At 37.2% G+C, this 26,569-nt stretch overlaps 2 protein-coding genes across 3 annotated transcripts; both read right to left on the reverse strand.

Annotated features, from left to right (window-relative positions):
• Positions 1 to 3,857: 3,857 nt before the first annotated feature.
• On the reverse strand, positions 3,858 to 14,859 carry cd7al (cd7 antigen-like). Its single transcript, XM_037764334.1, has 7 exons — positions 14,810 to 14,859; positions 13,588 to 13,630; positions 9,545 to 9,613; positions 8,743 to 9,096; positions 6,663 to 7,040; positions 5,094 to 5,200; positions 3,858 to 4,646 (listed from the first exon to the last, which is right to left on the reverse strand). Exons 2-7 carry the CDS (start codon positions 13,592 to 13,594, stop codon positions 4,431 to 4,433), a joined length of 1,131 nt encoding a protein of 376 aa, XP_037620262.1. The 5' UTR covers positions 13,595 to 13,630; positions 14,810 to 14,859; the 3' UTR covers positions 3,858 to 4,430.
• On the reverse strand, positions 14,837 to 23,148 carry znf207b (zinc finger protein 207, b). Of its 2 annotated transcripts, XM_037764332.1 has the most exons (11): positions 22,953 to 23,148; positions 20,908 to 21,034; positions 20,604 to 20,742; positions 20,102 to 20,290; positions 19,235 to 19,310; positions 18,980 to 19,041; positions 18,743 to 18,882; positions 18,285 to 18,383; positions 17,139 to 17,390; positions 16,600 to 16,756; positions 14,837 to 15,628 (listed from the first exon to the last, which is right to left on the reverse strand). In XM_037764332.1, the coding sequence occupies exons 1-11, from the start codon at positions 22,991 to 22,993 to the stop codon at positions 15,477 to 15,479; spliced, it is 1,434 nt and encodes a 477-aa protein (XP_037620260.1). In that variant the 5' UTR covers positions 22,994 to 23,148; the 3' UTR covers positions 14,837 to 15,476. The 2 variants fall into 2 exon arrangements, with proteins under 2 accessions (XP_037620260.1, XP_037620261.1); XM_037764333.1 differs by lacking the exon at positions 18,285 to 18,383 and having other exon boundaries at positions 15,477 to 15,628; positions 22,953 to 22,993.
• Between the last annotated feature and the right edge of the window lie 3,421 nt (positions 23,149 to 26,569).

Below are 26,569 nucleotides of genomic sequence, written 5' to 3' on the forward strand. Positions count from 1 at the left end.
GCATGTCGAAAAAAAAGTCATAGTATAGTATGTCAAAAAAAATCTTAAACAACTCTTAGTATATTATGTCAAAAGAGTCATAAAATACTAAGTAAAAAAATCATAAAAAGTCAGTATAGTATATTAAAAAAAAATCATGAAAAAGTCATAGTATAGTATGTCGAAAAAAAGTCATACTATAGTATGTTAAAAAAAAATGTAGTCATAGCATAGTTTATAGGAAAAAATTATAGTACAGTATGTTTAAAAAAAGGTTAAAAAAAGTAATTGTATAGTATGTCGAGAAAAGTCATAGTATAGCATGTCGAAAAAAAGTGATAGTATAGCATGTTTGACATGCTATACTATCACTTTATTTCAACATACTATACTATGACTTTTTTTCAACATGCTGTACTATGACTTTTTTGACACTTTTTTTTCAACATACTATGACTTTTTTCGAAATGCTATACTATGACTTTTTCAAAAAAAATTTCGACATACTATACTATGACTTTTTCAAAATGTTTTGACACACTATACTATGACTTTTTTTCTCAATTCTTCAACATACTATCATATGACTTTTAAGCAATTTTCGACAAACTATAAGACATTTTTTTTACAAATAATTTTTGACATACTATACCATGACTTTTTTTCGAGAAAGTTTTCAACATACTATGCTATGACTTTTTTCAAGAAAGTTTTCGACAAACTGTACTATAACTTTTTTTCACAACATATGACTTTTTCACAACATTTTTCTACATACTATAGTAGGACTTTTTTTCAAGAATTTTTTCAACGTACTATACTATTACATTTATTTCAAAAAATTTTGGCTTACTATACCATGACATTTTTTAAACAATTTTCAACAAACTATAATATGACATTTTTTTCAAAACTATTTCGACATACTACTATGACTTTTTTTTCGACAAAATAAACTATGGCTTTTTTTTTGTATAATATGTCGAAATTTTTTTTAATAAAAGTCATAGTATAGCATATCGAGAAAAAAAAGTCATAGTATAGAATATCGGGAAAAAAAAGCCATAGTTTAGCATGTCGAAAAAAGACATAGTATAGTATGTCGAAAAAAAAGTCATATTATAGTATAACTTTTTTTTACCCTTTTTTCGACATGCTATACTATGCCTTTTTTTTCGACATACCATACTATGACTTTTTTACTCTTCGTTCAACATTCCATACTATTAATAGTATTCATGAAAAATCGATTCAGAATTAAGCATGTTACAGTCGATTTTGTAGCCTATGGAAGTCTCTCAAAAATAGAAGATAGAATAGAAGTTAAAATAGAGTAGGCAATGTTACTGTGTAGTGCACTATAAGATAATTATTTGGTTTAATAAAAGGCAGCAGCGGACAGGAAAGTTTTAAGCTTTGATTTAAAAGAACTTGGAGCGGTCCTGCAGTTTTCTGGGAGCTTGTTCCAAATATTTGGTGCATAAAAACTGAACGCAGCTTCCACATGTTTAGTTTTGACTCTTGGGGGACACTAAGAAGACCTGATCCAGAAGACCTGAGAGGTCTGGATGGTTCATAACATAGCAGAAGATCAGAAATGTATTTTGGACCTAAACCGTGTCGTGCTTTGTAAACCAGCAGGAGCATTGCCAAACACATGTTGTACACGACTTCCCATGTTGTAAACAGGAGCTCACGAGTTTCCTTTGATGGCACCATATGTAGCCTAAGGATGTTTTAAAGGTCCCATATCATGCTCATTTTCAGGTTCATGCTTGTATTTTGGGTTTCTAATAGAACATGCTTATATGCTTTAATGTTCCAAAAACACTTTATTTTTCTCATACTGTCTGTCTGAATATACCTGCATTTACCCTCTGTCTGAAAGGCTCCGTTTTAGTGCATTTCAACGGAATTGCGTTGCTAGGAAACAGCTTGGGTCCATGTTTACTTCCTGATAGCTGATGTTATTTACAATACACTGCAACAGGAAATAAACTGGGACACATTTAGTATGTTTACGTTTAAAACTGTGAAATGGTCTAAATATTGTAGATTTGTGACATCACAAATGGACAGAAATCCTAACGGCTTGTTTCAAACGAGCAATTTCTGAATACGGGCTGTGTGTACTTCTCCATGGATTGAGTGTTTTGATACTTTCACAGTATTTATATATCACTTAAACCTGCTTTATAATATAGAATACATAAAAACCTCACTTTTTCAATAAGGGACCTTTAAAAATATTGACTAAAACCAGCTGGCTATATAGGCAATAAATCCTGTGGTCTATATCAGAGCTGATGCATAGAGGCTAGCATCCAACTCTAGGCCACCCCAGTTAAAACAATCCCCACCACTGGAACAAATTAATTAAGTATTTTTTTTACAACTGGTCCAGTCTGTCAGCTCCTGTGTGTTGTTTTCTTAGTCCTGGTGGAGTTTTTAGACTTGATATAGCTGGTGGCTTCCAAACAAATCCCACATCCAGTAGGCCTCTGCTCCAGCTGGGGTCCAAAACAATCAGCAACCGCACATCTAAAGTCAACAAAGGTGTTTTATCAACAAAAACTTTGCACTTGAATTTTTCAAAATAACAAAAACGTAATTAATATTTTCAGCGGTACATATACTTTATTACTTTGCGGTCGAAAAACTGTTCCGCTCCTCCATCTCAACACAGGTGACAACAATCTCCCTAATTACCCGTCATGCAGTAGCAGAGCTGAACCAGCTGGAGGATCCTTCATATTAACCATTTAAACAAGCACATTAACCATTACAAATACATTACCTACTGCTTTTTACTTTAATATATTTATTACCCCTTCTCCCAAGTTTTAACCCTAACGCTCATATTCATTATGGCTCCAACATATAGTAGCCTTTGTCATAAAAAGTCATAAAAAATAAGTATAGCATGCCATAAAAATGTTATAATAAAGCAAATCATAATAAAAATCATAGTATAGTATTTCGACAAATGAGTTAGCCAATCAAAAGTCATAGTATGCTATGTCATAAAAAAGTCATAAAAATGCATACTATAGTATGTCGATGAAAAAAGTCAGAAAAATGCATACTATAGTATGTCGATGAAAAAAGTCAGAAAAATGCATACTATAGTATTTTGGGGGAAAAAAGTCATAAAAAAGCATACTAAAGTATGCCGAAAAAACGGTCATAAAAAGTCAGAGTATACTATGTCAGAATAAAAGTCAATAAAAAGCATACTATATAATGTCGGGGGAAAAAGTCATAAAATTGCATACTATATTATGTTGATAAAAAAAGTCGTAAAAATGCATACTATATTATGTTGATAAAAAAAGTCGTAAAAATGCATACTATATTATGTTGGGTAAAAAAGTCATAAAAATGCATACTATATTATGTTGGGTAAAAAAGTCATAAATACCTGCAAATGAAAACATGTAATAAAATGGCTAATAGCTAAAGTATGTACAGTGTAATGTGCTTTCTAGTTTTAAATGGGTCCAATTGGTATTTGTTTTCCTTTTTACAATACATTTTGGCAATTCATGAATATAACAATAGTTTGTATATAATAGAAATGTTTATTAGTCTGCTACTGCATGCATATATATATATATACACATACAGTACATGATCTTGCATAACATGCTTTTATACAGCAGTAAGACACTTTGTGATTGGGATTAATTGTATTGATTGTCACCCAAATGATGCCATTTAAAACTCTTGATTTAAACCTCTGATGGCAGACACAACTCATGAGGCTAAGAGCTTTCTAATGTGCCTACACAGAAGGCCATAGGCCCAGCGGACAATCTGCTTCTAAGCTGTGTAATTGCATTGCCTTGTTATAGGTACACAAACAAAAATTAGCCACATTCAGTTTTAATATTGACTCCAATTTATTGTTTATCACATATAAATACTGCTTATCTGTAATATTTGCAAGTTTAAATTGGTAAAGTCAACTAAAAGATCAAGCATATGATTTAAAAGCAAAGACCTCTGGGTTTATATACCTGCTGAACACTCTGCTTCAGTCTATATAGGCTACTTTAATACCTTGGTCAACTTGGCTTTTACTATAATTTTACAAAAAGTCAGATCAACAGAGTAACCACTCAGACTACAAACGGAAACCAGAACGCTTCCGATACCAAAATCTTGTTTCCTTCCCTACAGATTATACATAGTAGAGATAATACAGATAATTTTTTCCAAAACAGAGTACCTTTAATTTGCTGAAATATTCAAAAATAGACAGGGGCCGTCAACATTTACAAAGATTTTTAAAGAAAATGCCAAAAAAAAAACACTTTCAAATATCAACAGTCCAATAAACATGAGATAAAAGACAGTACAAGGGCTGAATTGAGTGCAGGGACTTTTCAGGCAGCTGAGTTGATAAGTTGGTCTAGTGCACGATGCTGGTGACAATAAGGTCTAATATTTCATTTCTGAGATTGACTCCAGGGGCGGAGGGCCCCGCTGGGACTTTCGTAATGGTTTTCAGGACAGGTTTTCTTCGCAGAGCAGTTTCTGTACTCCGAAGACTCCATTTCCTCCAGATGGCAGGCGGCTAGTTTTCGACTGTCAGGCTTCAACCCGGTCATTTCCTCGTAGATGGGGGCCTGAGGGTGTGACTTGACACTGCGGCGAGCTTTGCCCTGACAGTCATTGAAACAGGAGGTAAACAAATCAGTGAAGGGAACAGAGTGAACTCACTCTCGATTTCCTGTCAAAATCAGAGTTAATCATTTTCTCTTGAAGCAGCACCTAAAACAGGAAGTAAAAAACCAAGTCTAATCCACACTATTATATGTTTTACTGTAAAAAAAACACTATAGTTCACTACTATATATATATATAAAAACATTTTAAAACTAAACTAAAAAGTAGAATAAGGGTTGCACTTCCTTCCTCATTGAATTGTAAGAAAAACATGCTGACATCTGACAGCAACAAGTTACGAAACTAGTGTGGTTTTTGTGGTGAACGCTCAGAGGAACTCTCTAGCACGCTCCAAACAGGCAGGTGCTGTTGGCGGTAATTGCTTATATTTTCCCCCTTAACTCTTGTGTAATGCCGGAGCAGCGCGTTTTAAGTCCACTCACTTTATACATCACCACAAATCCAAGGAGGAGGAGAAGGAAGAGAACGGCCACAGCTGCGGACAAAGCATACAGCAGAGTGGAGTAGTTGGCGCAACCGCATTGACCTCCTGTGAAGAAGCAGAGAAAGAGAGAGATGTTGAAGATGAGGTGGACTTCAAAGCTGCTGCAGGACACAAACACTCGGGGGGCCTCAACATCCCCCCCGAGGAACCACACTGACACCACTCAGCTTCCTTGCTGCACTTCATTCCCACTCTCTATGTGTAGTATGTCAGTGGAATTGCAAGAACCACTGAGTCAAACTTCCTTCATAGTTGTAGGCTGCAATTTGAATATATTATTTTGAGGGGAAATCAGTTATTGTGGGACGACGAGGCTTCTGTATAACGTCAAGATCAAAGGATCTGAAAACTGTTCATGAATAGAGATAAACGCCTGCTACCGTGAGCAAACAGGAGTTCAGATTGGTCTGATATCATCAGGAGGTGATAGCGGTTTGGTTTGCTCAGTAATCTGAATCATCCTTCTTATAGATGTGATTAATCTATAGTCAAAGATAGTAACCGGACACGTTAGTCATTTTTAGCAACTGTCACTCAAAACAGAAGTAAACTGTGTATTTGTTGGGGGACTATTCTCAGCATTTACTGGGATTTACCCCCTGAAATTGTTGATTGTAATAAAGGAACGTGTTACAGAGTGCAGCAGTGTGGCTCATTTATGTATTTCTAATAGTTTTTAGATAACAATGGAGCTCTATGGCACAGAAGAATAAGCTATATTAGGCTTTAGCTAAACAGACAACACTTGTTAGTAGGAGCAATTCAGTGTTTGTATGGCATTTAGAAAGAACTATATAGAATAGCACCAGACTTTAAGACACATAATACAACATAATTATGAATTAAAAATCATTTTCTAAGTCTCTGAATTACTGGTTTGAGGCACTGCCAAACCTTGCTGGACATGTCAGCTAAAGTGGGACAGCACCACACTAAATATCATCAGAGTGATTGATGGATTAACTGACATTCAAGTATGGAAAAAATATGAATGTCATCTGTTAGTGATATCTACTAATATCTAGTGTTATCAGTTGTGCAAACACCCACAAACATACAAGCGAGAAAAAAGGGGAACATTGTGAAGGGTTTGTGAAACTGATGGCAGAGATAAAGGGTTTTCAGAGCTCCACCTAAAACCCCAACCCACTCAATACAAAGTATTATTTTAAAAGAAACAAACAACAATACTGCGAGACAGTTTACACAGAAAATATGAACATCAGTGGAATCTTTATTTAAGTTATAGCCGTTGTTATTTATATTATTAGTAGCAGTTATGTTAGTGGAAGGCTGACATCCTGAGATATCAGCGCTGCACTGATAAGGATCAGACACATATAGACATTGAAACAACAGCACGAAAGAGAGGGGGGGAAACAAATGCGCGCAACAACAGAACAACAGTTAGTATGAAAAGAAATTTTCATTTCCAAAAGCCTGAAAAACAAAAATAAAGTTAGTATAAGTAACCTGGCGATCAAGTCCCCTCTCTGACGTGACCCACCTTGCACAGAAACAAAGAACACTTGTCTCCCTAGAGTGGTGCTGGTGTCAGGCCCGCCGCGCAGGAGCAGCTGGCAGCTGTATAGGGCGCTGTCGTCTGGCTGCAGCTGCTGCAGGGTGAGGTTGTAGGTGATGCCCCTGGGACCGGGCGCCGAGAACAAATGGACCCTCTCGACAGGGAACTGGGAGGAGGATGGAGGGCTGCTGCCGTGGTGACGCTTTGAGTGGTACAACACCTCCACGGGTGCCCGGCCCCTCTGCCGCTTCAGACTCACCCCCTCCACGGCCAAGGCCTCCCCGTGTGGGGAGGTGCAGGGGAGCACGACCGAGCCCCCAGAACACGTCTCTACCAACCCTATGTCCACTGACCCAGGGGCGTCTCCAGAGGGGAAAGGGAATACAACTTAGAATATGACCTATGGTGAAATCCCTTATCCTCTGAATGATCTAAATATGTTTGGGGTTAGCAGGTGTTTGGTTATTAGGGGAAGTTCTCAGTTGATTATATAGGTTATTTAGAGTAGTGGCATTATTGAGCATATGTACTATACATATACCCAGATAAGACTGATTGAATGCAACCTTTTTAATCAATCAATGTGTGTAGTAAACAGGCAACAATAATAGATACGCTTTTTTTAACAGGAACTTCAGTGTATCCTAAAATTCATATTATGTAAAAAAAAACAACAACATAAAAAACATTAATGTCTGTAAAATAGAATAGATAATTGTGTAAGCGAATGTGTCTAAGTGGATATCTTTATGTATGCGCGTGTGGATATAGACATATGTATATACTGTATGTATATATATCCATATATGAGGTTGGTTGTATGTATATAAATATGAATATGTATGTATATGAATATGAACTTATCTCTTGACACTGTACTATTACAACGGGTAATACTTTTATTTATAATTTTTCTTTTTTTTAATTTGATATATGTTGTTGCTGCTGTCTGTATGTCCCTTTTACAAGTATGTGTATGTATTCCTTTAACCTTAAATAAAAAGAATAAAATAAAAAATAAAAAAATTAATATATATATATAATATTTTTTTATACATATTAATGGTGCTGTGAAAAAAATTATATTTGGGGTACAATATATTGAAATGTGGAGTGTATTTGTTGTACTGTATATTGTTGCATCCAGTAAAAGAACAATTTTCTCTTCTCTTGGCTAACTGGTTCAGTGTCTGCTGTTTTTAAAGGTTTAAAGAGGCTGAGAGGAGCTGATGTGACCGGCATTACTTCCAACTCCACCTAGTGTTGTCAGCAATATTCCTATACATTTCTAATTTCAACAAAACTCAGTATGATTTAATTTTGTTCTTGTTTTTGCTGCTGGTGGTGGTGGTGGTTGTATTTTCAAATGTGGAACCAGCACTGTGTAATTCACGGCCACAGCTATTCTAACAGTTGGCAGTGCTTAAACACAGAGAGACCGACCAGTGTGAGTCATCGGGGGCAAAATGCTGAATGTGTGTCAAGGAGGACAAAACAAGCAGTGTTGAACTGTGAGGATGTTTCAGGAACTGCTGAGAGACCATGTTAGTTAATTTAGAAGGTTAAAGTCACACCACAAAGAAGACTTCATGGTACCAATTTTAATAAGGCATCATTTATATAAGGTTTATAAGACTTATTAACACTTTATATGTCAGTAAAACGTCGTTAATAAGGGAACTTTTGGGTAACCAGGTTGTGAAAAATCCCCCTTTTTGGTGTATATCCTCCTCCAGTATAATATACTTTATATCTTTAGTTAACTCTTTAATTCCCCTTCAATTTACAGTTCCACCACTTTCCTTCTGGCTGCAAAGCACCTGGACCAAACCTCAATTATTACCAATCATTATCGTTTACAACCCTTTATAAAGTATGCCTTATTAGACGGTGGTGCTTAGTGGGAGCACTGGTGCTGAGCAAACAACAGCACCAAACACACTTTCCAAAGGTCAACCCTCCTTGACCTTCTTGTTTCGTGGTAGTTTTGGAAAGTTTCACTTATTGTGGGTGACAAACAGGTGATAAATGAGTGGGATGGAAACAAAAAGAAAAAAAAACTCACCAGCCTTAACAAGGAGGAAGAATTCAGTCGTTCCACGTATTTGTTCATCTGCACCGATGGGATTTTCCACAACAAACTCACAGTAGTAGTGGTCTGTGTCACTGGCAGTCAGCTGAGTGACGGTCACATTCAGAGAGTGGATGCTCGGGTCTCCGCTGACGCTGATGCGGTTCTTGTCATCTTTATTATCCGCATGGAATTCTGCCTCTTTCATCTTGTAAATCACTTCACTGGGATGCAGCCAGTTGCGCTTCAGGTACATACCGAAGGGCGAAGGGTTCCTTTGATTAACCACACAGGGAAGAACCACAGATTCACCCTCATTTCTCTCCAAGAACTGAATGTCGCTGGACACTGAATAAAAAAAAAAAAGTTTTAGAATATACATTTCTTGTCTGGTGAGAAAAGTGATTATAGAGATATGTGTCAGTTTCAAAACAAAATTTAAGAAACATTTCGCAGCTAATTGTCATAGTTAATTATAATATTGGATTTATAATATTCTAAAAAAACAAATACAAATTGGGAGACGTGCATCCCCCATTTTTTAAAATCCTATTTGGTAATCTTCCAACCAAACTATTCAATATACACGAGATGGACAAAACAACACCTCAGAGTATAATCCAACATGACACCACTACAAACTGCCCCAAAACATCAACAAATGTAAATTAATCTGACATAATTTCTTCATAGCGGTGCTCATATTGTGACCTGTTATTTGACTCCCAGTGACTTCCCCTCACACGCTCCAAGTGTAACTCAAACTGGAAAAAAAGGAGACAAATGATCAACTTACCAAATCCAGTCAGAGTGATGAACAGAGTCCACAGACAAGCCAGGTACTTAATCCCAGTCATCTTCAATACTGTCAGAAGACACTAATTAAGATCCTGAGGGAAGTCAGGGATGTGAATCATGCATGACAACACTCATGCAAAGTACTCAGAACTGGATGTCATAAGTTTGGTTGACTGTAAATGAAACCAAGAGGAACTCCATGAAGCTCCACCTTCAAACCTCAAGATGAACACAAGAGGAAGCAAACACTAACCCACACAACGCATGTTGGATTAGCTCCTTCTAAGGCAATATGGTAATAAATGAAAAATATAACACAGCTGAGACAAAACGTTTAGGGTCAGATTAAGAAGTATCTCAGCAGCACAGTAAGAAGGCCCCTTTTGCTGAACCATAATCATGGCACTTTATGATCCATTTATTTGTCTACTTTTTGATTTGAATGTTTTTATGTTTGCTTTTAATGTTTAAGATGCTAAACTGTTTTTCGTTGTTTTCAATGACAATGACAATAAAGTCTTTATTCTATATTCTATTGTATTCTTAAGATCAAAGTTTGTTTGTTTTAAGCAGTTTGACCCGACTCTTAGGTTCAATTAGCGTCATTCGGAAAGTTACATTTGCATCCATTGTGTCTCACATGCTTGAGAAACACTTTCTACAGACAGAATAGTTTTTTTTGCATATCCCAGAGGAAATGATTCTGACTGCCTGTTCCTGAACAGGATGCGTCTGCTTTCAGATAATTTGCATCAGTGGACAGAGCGTCAACTCTGTCAAAAGGCCGGCAGACATGAGGGGGCTTCTGCAAAAGACAAAAATGACAAAAATGTGAACCTGAACTGCCCAAAGATTTTTTTTTATTCTTATTTTATTCAAAATTTTTGTATCTATTCTTTTGTTATTATACTGTTTAACTTGCACCAACAAAACCAAAGCAAATTCCTAGTGTATACCTTTTACACCTGGCAATAAACACCATTCTGATTCTGATTCTGAATTGACAGCAAAAACATTCAAGTCTCAAGTACAGCTTCAATATTTTGTTATTAGGCCTATACGCATTGAAAAAACCTGGTCTTAAAACAAAAAAATAAATATTTCACAGACAATATCGACAGGAGGAATGATTACAGCAACTTTTCCACATATTATTTAAGTGAAAAAAATGCTAATCTATCCTTTTACACAGTTTTGAAAATGTTCAAATGTCTTGCCATTTTAATGGTCAGCAGCAAGAGACTAAAAGACTTGAACAACTCTGGCTACCTGATATCTAGAAGTAGTAATTCAAAGACAGCTAGATTTATTGTTTCGTTTTTGGAGATTTTTTGCAACTCATCTAAGATGCTTCTTCATTTCTGACTGGCAGGGAGTTTTAACCTTGTTCTCTCTTATAGATGAAAAAAAAAGAACAAATTATGTAGTCACATCTTGACGGTAGAAGGGCTGTAACACAATTTGAATGCAGACTAAGAAATGGAATCAAGTAAAAGGCTTAAATTTAGGGTGAACACATGCAAACCTGCAGAAGCATAAACAATGTTAGTCATTCTTAATTTACAAACACACCGGAAGAGTTTAGACTTGTTTGTCACTTGAATGTGGTAAGCAGTACATCTTTCTAAACAGGGGGTTTGCTCTGTGGTTCATGTATCTTGTACTCGTCCAGCAGGAAACCACAATTAGAAGGTTGGTATGTATAACATTTAAGCTTCAGTGAGTGTTTACAGAGTGCCACTGTTTAAGAAGGGTTCTGCAGTTTGAGGGTCTTCGTGCATTTATTTCCGTGCGTGTTAGTACTACTTGGTGGGCTTGCTTTGAATGAAAATGTTTTTGAGGTCAAACTACTTGTGCAATATATGTAGAGCGTGTGTGGCATGATGCTTTTAACCACAAATTTAGCTGTCAGAACACGTGACGCATTGCATTCCTGGAAATGTTTGCGACCAGCCCACCAGAGGAAGACAGAAACTAAATTAAGACATGCAAAGTTTCCATTCAAGTACTTTTTACACCAATACATGCATCTAATGGCTGTAGTGCCTAGTTCTATTATAGGTAATCATTTCAATTCAAAACTTATATAAAGGTCAAGTGATGTATTGTGGCCAATATTAAATAAAACAATATTAACTCAACATTTGGGAGTATTCCTGTTCATAAATACAGAAAAAAATAAACAGATTGTAATTTATTCATTTGTTAAAATAGCATTTTCAGGAACTTATTTCACTATTGTAATCTTTACTTTATTTTCAAAAGTCTATTTTTTACTTCATGGTCACTTATGAGTGTAGGTTTAATGAATGATGCACTAAATTCTCATCTCAATGGCTACAGTAGTGCCACGAGAAATTACAAAATATTGAATGCTTCTATCATTTCCCCGCTCTGTAAGTTATCTGAACTAAAACTGCTTTAATCAGGCTTCATACTTCATATTATAGTATATACTGTAAACAATAAATATATCAGACTGTGTCTAACACCACAGACGTTCTCTGGATCTCTATCATGGAGAGTAGAGGGTCAAACATGGATCTCTTCGAGGGGTCAATAATATTCCCCATAAGCCACTAGGTGGTGCTCTGGTTCCACAAACACTGAGCACCTAAAGGTGCTGGGAGCCTCAGAATAGTGGATTTCACCTCAAGTTTGAATCTAAATGAAGGAAAACAAGTGGCAGCAAAATAATGCAATCATTTTATTAAAAAACAAACAAAAAAACATGAATCTGACATTGTGATTTGTAACATTTTCATTCAAATGTCAAGCTACTTTCTGGACAATTGTTCTTTACAGGGCAGCTTGTATTCCTTTAAATACAAATACACCTGATCCAAAAACAAGAGTATGAAAATACTATTTCAAAAAGGATCTGCTATACACTTGCATTGGATTTTGACTGGTCATGAGTTTGTCAAAACCAAATTTATCTCAAATTTAATACATTTCAACTTCCATTACCGTCAATGAATAATGTTCCTTACATGCCAGTGGTAAAGAATTCATCTGCATAATGAATACTTTTAACACTTAGGTACTTGTTGTTGCCAACAACTTGAGGTTTTTACTTAAAGAGTGAGTCACCCAAATTCAAGATAACGTTTCCTCGCTTATCTCTTGTGGCCTCTAGTCATGCTAATAGTGTTGGTTTGATGTGTCTAGGTTTTGAGATATCGGTTTCTGCCCTCAATACTGCAATACAACTGAGGTATATAGATGTATGTTTGTGGTGGTTTGAGGTTTATTTCTTCTAAAGAAATAGTCCCTATAAAAAAAAGTGTTAACTGTGTGTTCTGTGGATTATTCAGACTAACGGAAAGTTGCAGTTTAATTTTTTTTAAGTTAAATTAATTTTGAAATTCTGTGATCACCACAAACTAAATTCTATTAAGACTGAGGCAATAATCTGTGCCATTCAGTCACAAGTAGACGCTGCTTAATTTTAAAAGAGTTACTCCACCAATTACGCACATTAAGAAGGACTACTACTCAGCCCTTGAAAATGGTTATGTATCTTTCTCTAAAATAATCTGAAATTAGGCTTGAGAATTCAACTTTTATTTATTTATTGACAGAAAGCCTGCGTTAAGAACTGGGAGGGTGCTTCATGGAAGTGGAATACTCCTTTAAGAAGTCTCAAACCCAAAGGTTTGGGAACCACTGCGTTAGATACCACTGGAGAAAAGTGATCCTTTTCTTTCTCATTAAGCCGAGCTGGCCCTTTAATGTAACACACATCGCTGAACGCTTTAATCAATTTTATACCAGACAGAACAAAACCATAAGAATCATCATCATTTACATTTCAATGCACACATCTTGGTGCCTTTTAATAATTTAAAACGAATCAACACATTACTTTAGGCATACTCTCATCTCATTAACACAACCCCTACGTGAGAGTCTTCAATAACCTTATACATCGCAACAACATTGTTTAAAACAATACATATAGTAAAAGGCCTAGCATCCAGTTGTACAGGACAGACCCACACTATAATAAACAGCAGGTACTTACTGGGTTTAACTGACCTTTCATGCCAGCTGAGTGGGTTTTAAGGCTGATATGGATGGGCTACAGACAACAAAAAACAAATACAAAGCAGTAAGTGATATGTGCAGAGGAAAAACTTGTGCCACACTAAGATAACGAGATTGCTCTCTGTGCAGCAATCTCCAACACAGGATCACTGCAGATGACACCGGCTGATTATTATGAAAAACATTTAGAATAGAAAGATGGACAACGCAAAATAACACCCAGCAATACAAACTAGCACTGCAGCAAATACCAATCTAGTGAAGCACTTTTTCTTGAGACCGTCTCAGGTGTTGATTTATACATAGTTAGGTATCGGTTAGTGCTGGTGAGGGTTTCCTTATGACTACTGTTCCTTCTTGCAGATGCAAGTTTTTCTTCCGTTTGGATTATGTCAACACATTTTGAAACTTTTACTTTCTATATCCTTTTGCAGGAATGGATGCACAAGCTGTTGCAAATCACAACTACAGATGCAAACTGAGTTACCATTTAGCAGTTTGTGTCAGCATCTGACAACCACCATCTGAGACTTTCCAACATCAGTAATGTATTGAACATGGATAAACCAATGAACCTGATCACCACTGAATTGCTTATCAGTTGCAAACACTATGTGGTAAAGTCTAAAAATAAATATATTAAAACACCAAAGAAAGAAAGTAAAGATTAAATCAACTTTTCAATCTAAAAACCTGAGAACTGAGCTTCACAAAACTGGAACTTAACACAGAGCTACTGTATTGTTGGGTGTGCCGTTTTGCTTGCCCCCTGTAGTACATTATGGAGACAAGACTGAGATATGACAAACACTAACATTATACCATTCATGCATGTTTGAGTACTGGTATGTATATACAGACAAAAGAGTTAATGAATCAGGAATTAAATTTAGTTACTCTTTCACTTCTGTGTAAGTGTATCTACAAGTATATCTATTTAATCTGCAGTTATTTCCATCGTTATTATAAGGTAACATGCAGTATTTGGAACCAGAAGTTGGCCAACATCTTAGTTTTGGGCGGGTGGTACATGAGATTTCAGCACACTAAATCTTTATTGTTTCTTTTGTGCTTCAATATCCAGCCTTTTATCAAGACGCTGCAAAAAAAAATAATAGATGATGGCAAACTTGGTTTTTAAATATCTGATGAAATCTTGTAGTTAAAACAGAGCCATAAGATAAGAACACCAGTACAAACCTTCATCACTCACCTCAACGCACGTCAGGACAAACCAGCATTGGATTTCAAGATGAATTTTATTACAACAGATTCATAAAACATTACAAAGGATGCATACAGGTACCCTTTTGACCAGAAAATATTAAAAACAAACCTGAAATGAGGATAAAGCTAAAGACTGATGAGAAATTGTAACACTACTTAGTTGGAATCATCTTCATCACTGAGACCCTCACCAACCAAGGTTGGGGACGCAAGTCCAACAGCACCTAAGCGTGCTGTGAGGGCCTCAATCAATCTACCAAAAAAAAAAAAATAACAAAAAATAAAAAGAATCAAATGTTTACAAGAGAAACTTGCCTTTGTAAGGGGTTGGTACGTTCATGTAACTCCAGCAGCTTCAAAAGAAATATGAATCATCTTAACACACTTCACTTCTATAAACCTGAGTGAAACCTATGGGGAAAAAATATATATATATAACCTCACATGTAATCAAATGACAACAAAATAGCAGGAACTCGGGTGGCTGTTTTCCAATAAAGATGTTACATTAAATGTCCATTAGTTTTAACAAATAACGTTTGTCTTCACCACCACTGGTCTTACTGCTCTTTGCTTGCAGCTAGGTTTGAATAAGCACAAGGATGAGAGAAAGGTGTTAACCTCAAACCTAATGTGGTGGCTGCTTTGCTGCTTCAGTAGCGTCCAGCCGGAGACATGACGGGCGGCCTCATGCCCATGGGAGGGCCTCCCTGGTAAGGGGGCACCATAGGAGGACCCTGCCCATATGGAGGCATCCCTCCAGGCATGTAGCTTGGCATGCCCTGAGGAGGAGCACCATACTGACCTGCAGGGAGGACACAAGGAAAGCAGAATGTGTTAATGCTGCAATTCTAACAGATTCAACAGTTGATGTCATTAAACTGCAACTTATTAAAATTAAATCTGATGCATACTTTTCCATTTAAAATCAGGTAATTAGAGAGCAACTTAACACCCAGTGTTATCTTGAACATGCCTTCTTCACATATACAAGAAATTCATTAAAATGCATACCAACGGCTAACTTTGTTGTCGACTTAATGTGCCATAAAAAAGAATATCTATGAAGACGTGCCATTGTTTAAAAACGTTTGAGAATCACTGATGAGGAAATAATTATTGGAAAAAGCTGAACTTTTAGTGCAATGAAAACTGTAGACTGGGGCCACAATTAATTGATAATTAGGGCTGTCAAAGTTAACACGATAATGACACGTTACTTTCTTTAACGCATTAACGCTATTCAGCCTTTTGGACGTTGTAGCGATCTCATTTTTAAAGCAAGATCGAATGTATCAGATGAAACTAGAAAACCTAAGGAATCCATTGGCACCAACCATGTCATGCTAGCTTGTCGCCAAGGAGGCTAAATAACGGTCAAACTTCCGATAAATTTTGTCAAGGAAAAACTGGCATGGCCATTTTCAAAGGGGTCCCTTGACCTCTGACCTCAAGATATGTGAATGAAAATAGGTTCTATGGGTACCCAAGAGTCTACCCTTTACAGACATGCCCACTTTACGACAATCACATGCAGTCAGGTCAGCACACTGACAGCTGTTGTTGCCTGTTGGCCTCGAGTTTGCCTTTTTATGTTTTGAGCACATTCTATGCTAAATGCAGTGTTTCTGGGCAATATTTGTCATTGTTTTGTGTTAATTGATTTCCAATAATAAATATATACATACATACATTTGCATAAAGCAGCATATTTGCCCACTCATGAACATCTGTTGGGTATTTTACACAGTGATTTCCTGACGAGCATTTTCTTACCATGCATGGGATGCCTCATGCCAGGCTGCTGAGGTGGCATGCCTTGCTGTTGGGGCATTAGGCCGCCCACAGCCGCCACTGGCGGAGCAGCCACATGGGCCTGACCCGATCTGGGTATAAGACGCTGGTAACGGGGCAACTGGGCCCTCAATTCCTCCTGTTGGCAGGGACAACACACAAAGCAAACATTCAGACTAAAGAAACACTGTTATGCCCCTTACAGTACAAAGATAAACACTCACAAAAATGAAGAGGAATTGGGTACCAATGTTGGCGTGCCCTGATTTCACACTGAGGATATTCAGAATCATCCTTCAACATAACCACAAAAGAGCAACTACTAAGTAAGAGTAAGGATATAGAATCTAAATGCTTGGCGGATCTCCAATAAATATATATATCTTCATGATGATATTGATATTTAGTACCAGATTGACAGTCAAACAGTGAACTAACCCATTCATCCATAAATGTACTATTATATGTATCAGTCATTACTTACTGTGAAAAGGGCAAAATAGAAAGCTCAAGCAACTTACCAGTGAGATATCCTCATCAGGATGGATCAACTTACTAGTTGCACTCGTGGTGGTGAGGGTGGCAGGCTTAGTGGGCACTGTGGCCGGGGGTTTGGCCACAGTGCTGCTAGAGGGGTTAGAAGAAGAAGAGGTGGAAGAGCAAGAAGAGACAGAGGGCTGGGTGTAGGCAGGGAATGTTGCTTTGGGAGGGTCGGAGGAGGCGGCTGTACTGTGGGAGTTTGAAGCTGCGATTCCTGAAGTGCTCTGATGGGCCTGTAAAAAGACACAATACAGGTAATTGACAGGTAGTCCAAACTGCTGCTTTCTTACTTTTCAAAGATGCAAAAAAAAACTTTAAAGACACAAAAGTCATCAATGGATTATAGCTTTGTGACAACCATTAGGTAACAAATTACTTTCAGATATATAAACCCCCCCCACATTCAATTTAAGAAGGTTTGCCTTTTATAACACTCAAAGTTACATTTTTATTCACTCCAGATTTAGCAAAGTAGTTTTAGAATTCCACTTTAAATGTGGGAATCATATATCAATTTGACTTGTGAATTACATTATCCCAATAAATCAGTCAAGTCGTTTTAATTAGAGGAACAAAACAATTGCCGTTTACACGTACACCATTTACTTTCAACTGGAGTGCCACTTTTGCATGAAATGAGTTGAACCCTTTGTATCCATAATAGTAAATTAATCATCGGATGTAACACAAATCCTAAGATACAAGTAAAACCAATCGACACACATTTAGAGTTCAGAGTGTGGGGAAAAAAAAGTGTGTTGCGCACTGTTGTAGCGTACAAAGTCAAAGCTTGATGAGTAGTTATAGCAGAATTCATGCTTCAGAGGTTAGGAGGGGTGAATGATGCAAAAAAAGAAGACCCATTTAAATCCATTGTTGCGCCTCATTCTGCGTTAATTAAAGCGCATGCACAGTAATAAAGCTCACAGACAAAAAGTATGTCAGTTGTTGTCAGGGATAATTATCCTCTGACACCAACATCTTAGCCAATGTGCTCATTTTGATGGACAAGGCAAATATTATTAGTTATCAGCCTCGTTTACAACTTGAGAATTTACAGGCAGAGTTAATAAATAAGCAACATGCAGCTGCCACAGCCCAAGTCAAAGTCCTGTCTGTGAGCGTACTTGTGGCGTGTTAGGAAAGGGAGGCTGGGAGGAGGCAGACTGAAGGTCTGCAGGTGGAGAGGAAACGGCTGCTGTGCTGCTGTGAACACCAGCGCCCATCTGCAGCATGGTGGAAAGGAGATCACAGTATTGGCATGTAACATGTCCACATACTCTGTCCTAATTCAACTATGAGAACAAAATATGCTACATAATAGTGACACCGATTAAAAAAACGAAATGTGGTGAGAAAGAGGAACAGCTGACAAAAGAAATGAGGAAACAGGACATCAGTGTTAGGTAATAAAATAATATCCCCGAGTACTGTGTTCATACGAAACCATATAGAAGGTTTAATAACGTTGACAGCTATCTACTTTGATAAGGGGACAGGCTTACAGGAACCTCTGAACTCTCTGGAAAGTCGTGTGCGAGTGTGAGGTGAGCGTGTGTTGTTGGGGGGGTTGCATGGTTCCCACCTGTGCTGCACTGGGGAAGAGAGGTTTGGTGATAGCGGGCTGGGCCACTGGTACTGCCGGTCGACTGGGTATTGCGCCGGCTGCAGCAGCTGGGGCCATATGGGGCATCCCTGGCCTTGGAGCCATGTGAGGTGGCATTCCTAAACAATCCCCCAAAAAACGGGTCAGTAAACACTTATTGCACCATTACATTGAATGTCTCTTGTAACCCTAACCCAAAATACAACCACAACTTACCGTGGGGTATACCGGGCATCCCTGGCATCATGGGAGGCATCATTCCACCCATTGGCATCATGCTGCAAAAGGCAATAAGACCAGTAAGATAATGATGATTTGGTGTTACTATGACTGCGGTAAAATTAAATGTAATTTATACCCCAAAACTAAATAAGTTGTTGTATGTGCATACAATCAATTAAAGAAGCAAACCAAAAATAGTATTGAATCTGAAATGGTATCATTAAACACAGTCAATGAGGGATCTCTTACCCTGGTGGCATTCCATGCATGGTAGGGGGCATGCCATGCATCATGGGAGGAACGCCCGGCATCATGGGAGGCATTCCTGTAACAATGAGTAAGAGGACATGTTCTGATTAACAACTCCACAAAGGCAGCTACACATCTAGGCAACTGAACACACAACAAAAGAAGACATATGCAACAATCCTACACCCTCGCCCTGCTGTATCTATACAGTTTCTTGAACTCAGTTCTGACACATTTTATTAGATTACAGGTCTGAACCTGCTGGCACTGTGGATGCGTCACATCAATAGCACAGCATCCTTGTTTAAGTACAACATACACATTAGAAACACACAAACAAGGACTAAAATAGTCAAATAATAAACAGATTATTAAAAGCAGAGATGTGATAAAGAAAATACAAGTAATGTAGAGATTAGTGGGAGAGGGCTAGAATTGAAGTTATAAATAAATATTAAGTCTAGCTCAAAAACAAAAGAAAAACTAACATATGTCCAACAACTTGACCACCTAATTGTCAAACATAAGACCAGGTCAAGGTTTTGCAGGTCACATTCAAGTCTCAAGCCCTAAAGAAGATTTTAAATAAGTCACAAGACACCACAAATGATGAATGCTTATGTTCAATACTTTTCACTGACATATTCCTTGGTGAAGCGTGAACAGCCTTGCCGCAGAGATCCATTTCCATAATTGCCTATATAAAAATGTCAGTGGATATCAATGCAACCTCTCATCCCACAGTAACCCAGAACCAAACCAGGTAGGTGGGAAAGGGCCCTAACTGAAAGGGAACTTATGAGCGTTTTTTGTCAAGTTGAGTCAGTGCTGATTCCCAACTTCTACATTTTACTAAGAGGTCCTTGCCTTGATATCCTCCAGGGTGCATCCCAGGCGCGCCAGCCACCGGAGGCATCCCAAGCTGGGCCATTGGAGCTGCGTAGCCTGGCTGGGGCTGGACAGCAGCCACCTGCTGAACTGATGGTCCTGCTTCATCATCATCATCGTCATCCTCATCAGAGTCGTCTTGATTGTTTGACTTCTTCTTTTGACTCTCTGCAAACAGAATGATAATGCTCAAGGTAATGGTGAAGCTTTAACAAAATGCAAATTAACCCAGGCTTCTACAAAGAAAAAACCCTCTAATGTTGGTTTTGATTATCTTTCAGAAACAACGTAGTTATAGAACATATAATTAACCAAGATGGGATACCCCAGGATTACGCTCCACTACCTCTCAGGGCTCTTACCACATGGTAATGCTACCCATCACCAAGTAGACAAATACACAAAATCGAAGGAAACATCTCATTTGGTCATCTAGACCTTTAATCAAACTGGTAAGAAAAGCACATGAAAGTGTACAAACCTTGTGATTTCTGTTCTAACGTTCGTCTTCTTTCCTGCATGTCTTTCTCCGGAATCCCCTCCATACCGTAGATCTCCAGCTCGATGTCTATCCTTCCAGGAATTGCATTTGGTACACTGTCAATCGTTTCTTTATGTACCTGAAACAAGTGAGCCAGTGCATACTGTCATAACAAGCAAAGTACATCCATTGCCCACTTTATGAGAACAAACTAATAGCCCTTTACAGGAACAATGGAAACAAAGACACTTAAAAAAATCAGGAACTAAACTACTATAAATGACAAAGAAAGGGGGCCCCCCACCTGCATGCAATGGATAGCCAAGCCTGGGCCTGTGTACAACTTCTTGTGGCAGATGTGGCATTTAAAATGCTTTGCCTTCTGATGCTGAATGAGGATCTTTTCATCGTCAAAGTCTCGATTACAGTACCTGGGAGTAAGGAAGTTAAGGATCGTGTTCGAAACAGGAACCATGAGCGAAAAACACCCAAATTCACAAAGCCATTGAATCATATGCAAAATAATGTTAATGTTGCCTAACGTGAAATATAAAAAAAACCCCGTACTTTGAGGCGTAACGTTAGTCTTAATCATCATTTATGATCAATGACCTGGCAGACTACATTTTAAGAGCAAAAACAAGAAAAAAAACAAGACCAAAACATTAATCATAACGTTAAATGGTACCCTGAATCATCAATGCACGGCTAACAGGTTAACGTTAGACAGCTAACAGTTTTTTTTTATTGAACAAATTCAAATTTACAAACAACATGGCTCATAGATCATTGCAGAAGAGTAAAAGGACAAGGTGCATACAGAACAAGAACAAATAAAATATGTAAAATTATACATGAAAATAATAATAAATTAAATTAAGGGCTGTACCTGTAATTCATATTATTCTATTATACTAAAAAGTTTCAAAGCATTTTAGTTTTTCATGACTTTAAGGGCTTTTATGTAAGAAAGAAACTCAGAATGAAACACATTAAAACTAGGTTTCACTTTCATATACTTGCATTTGTGCAAATAAAATTATCCATGAATGAGAATATTATTCAGCAGAAAGTCATCTTTGTTATTGTCCATGACAAGACAATAAAACAATGTCCTTTTGAGAAAAGTTTCCCAGATGAGAAACTTTTGTGAAAAGCCAGTCATTTATATCATAAAGCCATAAAGCTACAGAATACATACAATGCAAAAATAAATGATCAGTAGTTTCAGTATCATCACAAAATACAGTTATTGGTTTCAAATCCCGAATCGTTGTCGCAACAAATCACTGGATGGATGTTATTATTAATTATATTATTATACCACTGGATGGATGTTATTATTATTAATTATATTATTATACCACTGGATGGATGTTATTATTATTATTAATTATATTATTAAATCATTGGATGGATGTTATTATTATTATTATTATTATTATATCACTGGATGGATGTTATTATTATTATTATTATTATATCACTGGATGGATGTTATTATTATTATTATTATAATATTATTATATCACTGGATGGATGTTATTATTATTATTATATCACTGGATGGATGTTATTATTATTATTATATTATTATATCACTGGATGGATGTTATTATTATTATTAATTATATTATTATATCACTGGATGGATGTTATTATTATTATTATTATTAATTATATTATTATATCACTGGATGGATGTTATTATTATTATTATTAATTATATTATTATATCACTGGATGGATGTTATTATTATTATTATTATTATTATTATTAATTATATTATTATATCACTGGATGGATGTTATTATTATTATTATTATTATTATTATATCACTGGATGGATGTTATTATTATTATTATTATTATATCTCTGGATGGATGGTGATACTCTCCGTTTAATACTTTAAAATGGATTTCTTTTACTTTTGGGAGTTATGGGGAATTTTACATATTTAGTTCGTAACATGTGAATAGTTTCTTTCTGATAGATTTGTGATATGTAGTTTCTGTAAGAGACTATAGAGTAACAGATGTGATTAAACAGCTGGCTAACAGGCTAACGTGAGCTAGCTGGCTAGCATCTTAACGGAGGTAGTTAGCATTCATATTAGCAACACAATGCACTCAAAATAATCTACTACAGCGAAAATGTACTCGACAACGAATATGTTACCATTATTAACTATAAAAACCAATCCTTAAATCGATTAGATAGCCTCCAGAAGCTAAACCGTTGAGCTAACGTTAGCTCACATATTAGAGGCCTTCCTTTGTCGAGCTAACGGGATTAGCTTCTAGCATCTCTCCTGTTGGTCTTTATGTCGTCCAAGTCAAAAGGATACCAGCACCACGGCTTCATCTGCTTCTTCTTTTTCCGTCCCATGTCTTTCCTTAATGAATCCTGGTTAGAGAGGTTGTTACCGCGTTAAATACTCGTCTTATTATCTGTTTGATAGCAGCATGCTGCAGTCCCGGAACAACGCCGAAAATGGCGCTTGTGTTGGAGAGGAAGTTGTAGTGGAGAGAGGCTGCTGAAGTCTCGCGATAACAGAGAAGTGACGTCATATCGTAGACACGCCCCCCCCCAGTTAAGGAGATTCAAGATTCAAGATGTTTATTGTTATACAGGTACAAAGGTGTGAAATACTTTTTGCTGGGAAGCTCCATTAAAATAATAAGTTATATTACATTTACATTACAATTACATTTACATTACAATTTTGGCCCTCCTGTTGTCTTCCCGTCAACCATGCAACTTTTGTCTTTCGTCTGGTTTGACTGTTTTTAAAGCATACATTATAAATTATCACCCAATTCTGTATAACATCTTTTTGGCCAACTTCATTCCAACTCATTACCACAAGTTTTACACTTTTTTTGGGGAATTCATGGTCAATAAACCTAATTTATACGAAATTAAACCTAATTTTTTTAGGAAAAAATGCCGAAATTATGAATTATTTGGACTATACACAAAATTGGAGGAATAATGTTGATGGATTATCACAGACCGCCCCCCCCCCCCCCCCCCCCCCACCCCCCAGCATCATTTGTCATACATACCTCTTTCAGAACCATCTCATCCGTACTCACTACAGTTGTCCCAGCTAGCTACAAGGCAGTACAATGGGAGCTGCCAATTTAAGATGAATATTGAAATAAATATGTTTGATATAATGATATATTTTAGTCAAGATAAGATTGGAAAAAACATGCTGTATATTATACAATTATTTATTATTTGCAAACAGTATAGCACCATCATACCCAATATTAAAAACAAAAAAAGCCATGAAGACTTTTAAATTATTAAATGATTATTATATGATGTATACAACATAAACACAAACCCTGTCATTATGAAATGTATATGTAATTACTTTTGTTTTGTCTTCTCTTTTTTTGTTTAACTGTATGTATCTGTACCTCTGTTAATAAGCATGAGTTCAATAAAGAAAGCTTAAAATAAATAATAAATAAATAAATAAATGCATCAAAAAAAAGAGAGAAATAAAGATATATCTATATAACTTTACTGAGCTTAATACTATTTGCAAAGTACAGTCTTTGTACATGTTTTATGTCTTGATGATGCCCAATTTCGTTCCCCTATATACTTAATAATGTATATGGAGATAAACACAATCAATTCTACTCACATGCATACGATTGTTACTTGTTATGTCGTCAGTGTCCACTTGATGGAGACACCGTTGCAGAAATAGAAACTGGGTCTCTTCCTTGGCATCATGGATTAATGTTTGGCATTCAATGTGATTTTTGAAAGGCTGTTTTTGTCTTTTGTACAAAATTACATGTGGACACAATCTTTTTTTATACATTTGGTTTGGGGGCTGTTTCTTTATGGTTTCCTCCTTTCCAATTAAACCTGCAGTGGGCAGAATATGTTTGGTATCATCAAAAATGTTATAATAACCTTTCAGCATATTGTGATTCAAGTGCTCTGAGAGATAACTAGACTTCTGCACCTCCTCATGGCTCTGTTTTCAGGCTTTGATGACAGGAGACTTTGGCCAATCATAGGTAATTTTTTGAGAGAGACAGCGTTCCTATTGGCTGTTCATTCAACGGAGGCAGCTGTCAATCACTCGCAAACTCTGATCAAACGGTCAAACTAGGCAGCGCTGATCAAATATGAATCAATATTCTGTTACTGTAATGACTATTTCTCACCTCAAATGTTTTCAGAAACATCTTGTTGTGTATTGTTTAGCTGTAAAATGAGAAAGTTTGCTCCGGCTGGTGGACGGTGCTTGGTATTTCCTCAACTGATCTCAACATGGCTGCCGGGTCACAAACTTTCTCATTTTACAGCTAAACAGTACACTACAAGATGTTTCTGAAAACATTTGAGGCGAGAAATAGGCATTACAGTAACAGCATATTGATTCATATTTGATCAGCGCTGCCTAGTTTGACCATTTGACCATTTGATTGAAGTTCGCAAGTGATTGACAGCTGCTCAGAGACGGCAAGGCTGCAGCTCGGCTCTGATTGGTGTCAGATGCCATTCGGAGAGCCGGAGGACACCCGAGGACAGGATTTTTTTTCAAATTACCCGTCTCATGCACTAGTACTACTGTAAGGATATAGTGACCGCTTAATAAAAATAACTTTTTTTATCACATTTGCTCCAATTCTACCCACTGCAGCTTTAAAGGATATCCTAATGCTACATCATTCACCACTGTTTTAAGACAATATCTGCTTCCAGCTTTCTGGCAACAATTTGGGGAAAGAGGACCTCTCCTCTTTCAACGTGATAGTACCCACACGCACAAACCGGGTTCAATAAAGAAATGGTCTCCTAGGTGAGGGAGACCTTGATTGGCCTGTACAGATCCCTGACCTCAACCCCATCCAACAACCTTTGGGATAAATCAATCGTCACACCACTGACCTCACTAATGTGACTGAATGGGAGCTCATTCCCGCAGCCAGGGGAGAGGGGAGACTGAATAATTACCTATAGTATTACAATTAGATGTTCAAAATCACACACAGCTGTAATGTCCTGGTGTCCACATACGTTTGGCCACATAGTGTCATAATTACCGGCGCCCTGTAAATACTATATACCACTGAATAAGCCAAGGCACAGTCTGATGTGCACTGAAGAATTGTATTTTTACAGAGTACACTGATCTCACACATGTGTACATACATACACATATGCAATACACTTCATAAATGACACTCATACTGACAGAGAAGACATCAAAATGGTTAAGGACTACACCAACAATGCCACTGTCACACCATCAGCTTGGTAGAAACATTGGTAATGTGTAAACTGTAAATCCCGCTTCTTGCATGTAACCTAAAAAGATATGAAATGCAAATTAAAACGTGGCCAAATTGAATCGAATACTGTTCTCAGCAGGCAGCATAAACGCAGGGACACTACAAAAGCTTCCACACAGAATTTCCTTCCCTGCAGCCTCACTTGTCTTCTCTTTCTCACCAAGGTGAATGATTACCTCTGAAATTGGAGATTTATGAAGGGGAAACACAACGGAGGCGGCTTTCCTTGGGCTTAGGCTTCGCCTAATGAATTTTTCATTGTACGCCTTCAAAAACCGCTACTCTCCATATGGTTGTACCGGCTAGACAGAGAAGACGTTCAGTGACAGCTTAAGGAGTCCCTTCTCTGAATGAATTATGGGTGACTCTTATATGCTCGCACATTTCATTGATCACTTTGACGTCTGCTTTTTTTTTCCACAAAGGCTCTTCCCCTGGCTCTCCAACTCGGGGGCCCTGAGCTCTCTCTAAACACTGCGATTGGATTTTGAAGCTAATCTGGTTTTAAGGCTGCAAACCTGTTTGGTTTGAGCACTTTTCTTTGCACAATGGGGGGTAATTCCTGTCCCAAGAAAAACATTGAATTAAACGTGTATGTGTGCGTGCAAGCATGTGTATAAATGAGGGCGAAATC

This window comes from Sebastes umbrosus, chromosome 3 (genome assembly GCF_015220745.1).
Source record: "Sebastes umbrosus isolate fSebUmb1 chromosome 3, fSebUmb1.pri, whole genome shotgun sequence".
Lineage (NCBI taxonomy): Eukaryota > Metazoa > Chordata > Actinopteri > Perciformes > Sebastidae > Sebastes > Sebastes umbrosus.